The 3,912-nt window shown below is 39.8% G+C and overlaps 1 protein-coding gene across 1 annotated transcript in view; it reads left to right on the top strand.

Annotated features, from left to right (window-relative positions):
• The window catches only part of top3b (DNA topoisomerase III beta), a 65,809-nt gene extending 62,350 nt beyond the window's left edge, over nucleotides 1-3,459 (top strand). Inside the window, exons 17-18 of the mRNA XM_034871886.1 lie at nucleotides 1,940-2,127; nucleotides 3,079-3,459. Of these exons, the coding sequence (XP_034727777.1) occupies nucleotides 1,940-2,127; nucleotides 3,079-3,351 (461 nt within the window). The 3' untranslated portion in view covers nucleotides 3,352-3,459. The remainder of the gene's footprint in view (nucleotides 1-1,939; nucleotides 2,128-3,078) is intronic.
• The last annotated feature ends 453 nt before the right edge of the window (nucleotides 3,460-3,912 follow it).

Raw genomic sequence — 3,912 nt, 5'->3', positions numbered from 1 at the left:
AGTTTGGGGTCCCCTGCTGGAGCTGCTGCCCCCGCAACCCGATACCGGATAAGCGGTCGAAGATGGATGGATGGATGGTTTAAAAAAAAAAAAAAAAAGTGAATAATAATAATAGTGAATAAACTCCTTAGAATAGCTTTGAATTCCATAATATCAATGCATTGGGAACACTGCACATTCAATTCCAAATCAAAACAAGACCAAACTTGATCAAGCTTGAGTAGCAAGATATGAATTCAATTTTGATTCAATGAGAATTCATAGATCAAGTTTCTTTTTTAATCTTCCCATTAATATTTAAAGAAATCTACATAAATGTGTGTGTGCTCAAATATGGCTTTTGGAAAGAAAAAAGGATTAAATATGAATTACTAAACAGACATGGATTAAGAAGTTCCCCATCCTTTAAGAGTTATGCAGTACATTTGGCAGGAATCATTCTTGATGCCTACTATCTCAAACATCTCTCTCGGCCAAGGCCAACTTGGCCCCAGGTGTGTCTGTTAAAACACGACGGAGACAACTTCTCTCTTTTGATGCTCTATTACAATCAAGCACCGTGCAACCTAGCTAACACGTGAAGAACACAAACAACAAAATCACTAGCTAACTTACTTTAAATGTGCAAGAACTATAGACCAACATAATGAATTTAAATGAATGACTTAAATGAACTGACAACATAAAGTTCTCAAAGACGCACACACACAATCTCAACTGATTATCCACAGGACAGCTAGCCTCTTTTTCTTTCTCTCACTTTTTTCACCATGTGGTGCACGCCCGCTCGCAGTGTGAGACGCGTGTCTGTAATATTCTCCAACATGACGACCTCCTTTACAAAACTAAAGTAACGAGCCAATTGTGAAGAATATAAGGAGTAGAAAGTGCCGATATTTGTGTTTAAAATGTAAGGAGTAAAAGTAAAAATATCACAATATCTACTTGAGTACAGTAACCCATCTCTGTTCATCTGGAACCAAGCCTTTGCTCGCTTACTGGTGTGTTTTGGGTCATTGTGTTGTTGAAAGACCCATTTCTAAGGCATTTCAGTTCTGCATAAGGCAACATGACTTCTTCAAGTGTTTTAATGTATTTAAACTGATCCATGATCCCTGGTATGCGATAAATAGGCCCAATACCACAGTATGAGAAACATACCCATAACATTTAACATTTTTGCACCCCCATGCTTTACTGTCTTCAGTGTACTGTGGCTTGAATTCAGTGCACGGGGGTCGTCGGACAAACTGTCTGGGCCTTAGACCCTAAAAGAACAATTTTGCTTAGTCCACAGAATGTTGCAGCATTTCTCCTTTGGCCAGTCAATGCGTCATTTGGCAAATTTCAACCTATTCAGTACATGTCTTTTTTTCAGCAATGGGACTTTGCGGGGGCTTCTAGCTGATAGCTTAGCTTCACATAGCCTTCTTCTGATTGTAACAGTACTCACAGATAACTTTAAGTCTTCTTGGATTTTCCTGGAGCTGATCATTGGTTGGGTCATTTTGGCTCTTCTTTGATCCATTCAAATGGTAGTTGAACATTTTTTCCCACGTCGTTCAGGCTTTAGATGCCATTTCAAGGCATTTGAAATAATTTTGGCTGAGCAGCCTATAATTTTCTGCACTTTTTTATATTTTCCCCTCTCCAACCAACTTTTTAATCAAAGTTTGAGTATTTCAGTGTGAACACAACTGTACCTACTAAGCTCTCCCTCACTCACATTATGCACATTAGGTCATCACCAGGTTCAGTCCAGAAGCTGTCTGTATAATGAGCAGCTTCCCTAGTAAATCAAGACCTAAATACACATATATTGTGATCACAGACTCATTTAAAACAGTAACGAACATTTACCTCATTCTTGGTAAATTTGGCATTTAGTCTCAGTCTTGTAAAGCCTTCTGACATTCTGACCCTGATCTGCTTTTCCTAGGTATGGGATGCAATGAATGTACACATCCGTCCTGTCAGCACTCTCTCAACTCCTTAGGCATTGCGCAGTGTGTGGAGTGTGATAGTGGGGTTTTGGTGCTGGATCCCATTTCTGGGCCGAAATGGAGGATGGCCTGTAATAAGTGCAATGTTGTGGTGCACTTCTTTGAACATGCACACAGAGTGCAGGTAAGAAAATGGTTCTACATTCTTTCCTGTCAAAATATCTTATGTATGTGAACCAATTTCAAATACAATGTCTAAATACAGCTGCAAGCGATGAACAAAACCTCGCCCTTCCCAGCACGTCGGGGGTACTGGCGTGATATCACAGTGATTTTCTTCAAATTTTGTATAAGCCTCAGTGGAGCATGGGGAACAACTTTGCTGGGTTCCTTGTAATTCGGAATAACTGTTGCCAAGATCGACCTTATTCAAGTGGCGTGTAGATTTAAATGATTTAATTTTAAATCTTTCGTAGATAGCATTTACTTTGGACGAGATTTTTTTTTTAAGTTTGTTTGGTAGCTAGCTAAAAATAATTTATTTGATGAGATAAATTAGCTACATTTTTAACCAAGCAAAATTCTTTTGATACATTTTTGTCATGAGAGTCCCCAGATTCCTACTGTCTAGGAGGGGTAACATGAATGGACCAAATGGCGGTACAGTCTCGCAATGCTCACAGGTCTCGATTTGTGCACCAATTTGTGTGAATGTTCAAGTATATTAAGGACGTTAGAATTGCGGGCAAATGCCAAAACCAATTAGGGGGCGCTATAGAGCCACCATACCACACCCAAGCCTCAATGTGATCTCAGATCGCAGTACTTACAATTTTGAAATTGGCTGCACAATTATGAGAGTTTTTGTGCATTCTAAAGTTTGCACACGATGTCCAACGTTCTGTCAGGCAAACAAAGTTTAACAAAATGGGATATGTTCCTCAAGATGAGACTAATTTTCCCACCAAATTTTGTAACGATCAAATAACTTTTATGCAGGCCATGGTTTGCATTGAGTGGCGCTGTGGACCCCCCTGCCCATGCCCTAGCCGATTCACTGCCCTTGTATTTATGTTGCCTTGTTATTTGATTTATTGTTTAAGATGCTACAATTTGTTCTTTTCTCTTCACGTAGGTTGCTCAGGAGAGCTGCGATGCCTGCGATGCCTCCCTGGTTGCCGTTGACTTCAACAAGACTCGCACTCCACTTCCTGCTGCCAAGACCCAACACACTGGCTGTGTTTTCTGTGATCTGTTCTTCCAGGATCTGGTGGAGCTCAAACATGCCACCATGAGGCACCGGGGTGGAGGGTCAAGAAGAGGAGGGCGGGGACGGGGCAGGGGACGTCGTGGCAATCCTAAAAAACCTAAAGACAAAATGGCTGCCTTGGCAGCTTACTTTGTATAGTGAATAGTGGGTCCTGTTTTTTGTTGACAATAGTATGAAGGTGTATATGTCGGTAAATGGACTTCTGTTTTTACATGTGTATCTAATTACATGGAAGTAAAGTGTTTTGCTGTAAATATTTGTTCACCATCACTAAAATAAAGAGTTCACACATATGACAATTCAAAAAACTAATTTCAGGAAAACATAATAGAAAAATCAAAGCTGCAAGCAGCGATGACTGAGCCCTTGCACCCTCTTGTGTACCACTGGATGTCTTAGCTGAGACACTGATGTCACTGGTTTGTTCGTATATTAACAAAAAGGTTACTGGAAAGTTTAGTGAGCTAGGCCACCATTTCTACAAAATGAATCTTCACTACACTGAAGCTAACAATAGCCCCTATATAAATGTAGCAAGCTTAATGGTAGGTTTGGTAACATTTTCCAATATACACTTTTTAATATGTTTTTGAAATGATCTTTACACCCCAACAGCTTTAAATAACTTATGGGCTCTGAAAAGGAGTGAAAAAGGTGCATCATCTTTGACTGCTGTAATCTTGTAAAAACTGACCAATT

This window comes from Etheostoma cragini, chromosome 5 (genome assembly GCF_013103735.1).
Source record: "Etheostoma cragini isolate CJK2018 chromosome 5, CSU_Ecrag_1.0, whole genome shotgun sequence".
Classification (NCBI taxonomy): Eukaryota; Metazoa; Chordata; class Actinopteri; order Perciformes; family Percidae; genus Etheostoma; species Etheostoma cragini.
This window is presented reverse-complemented; position numbering and strand designations above follow the sequence as displayed.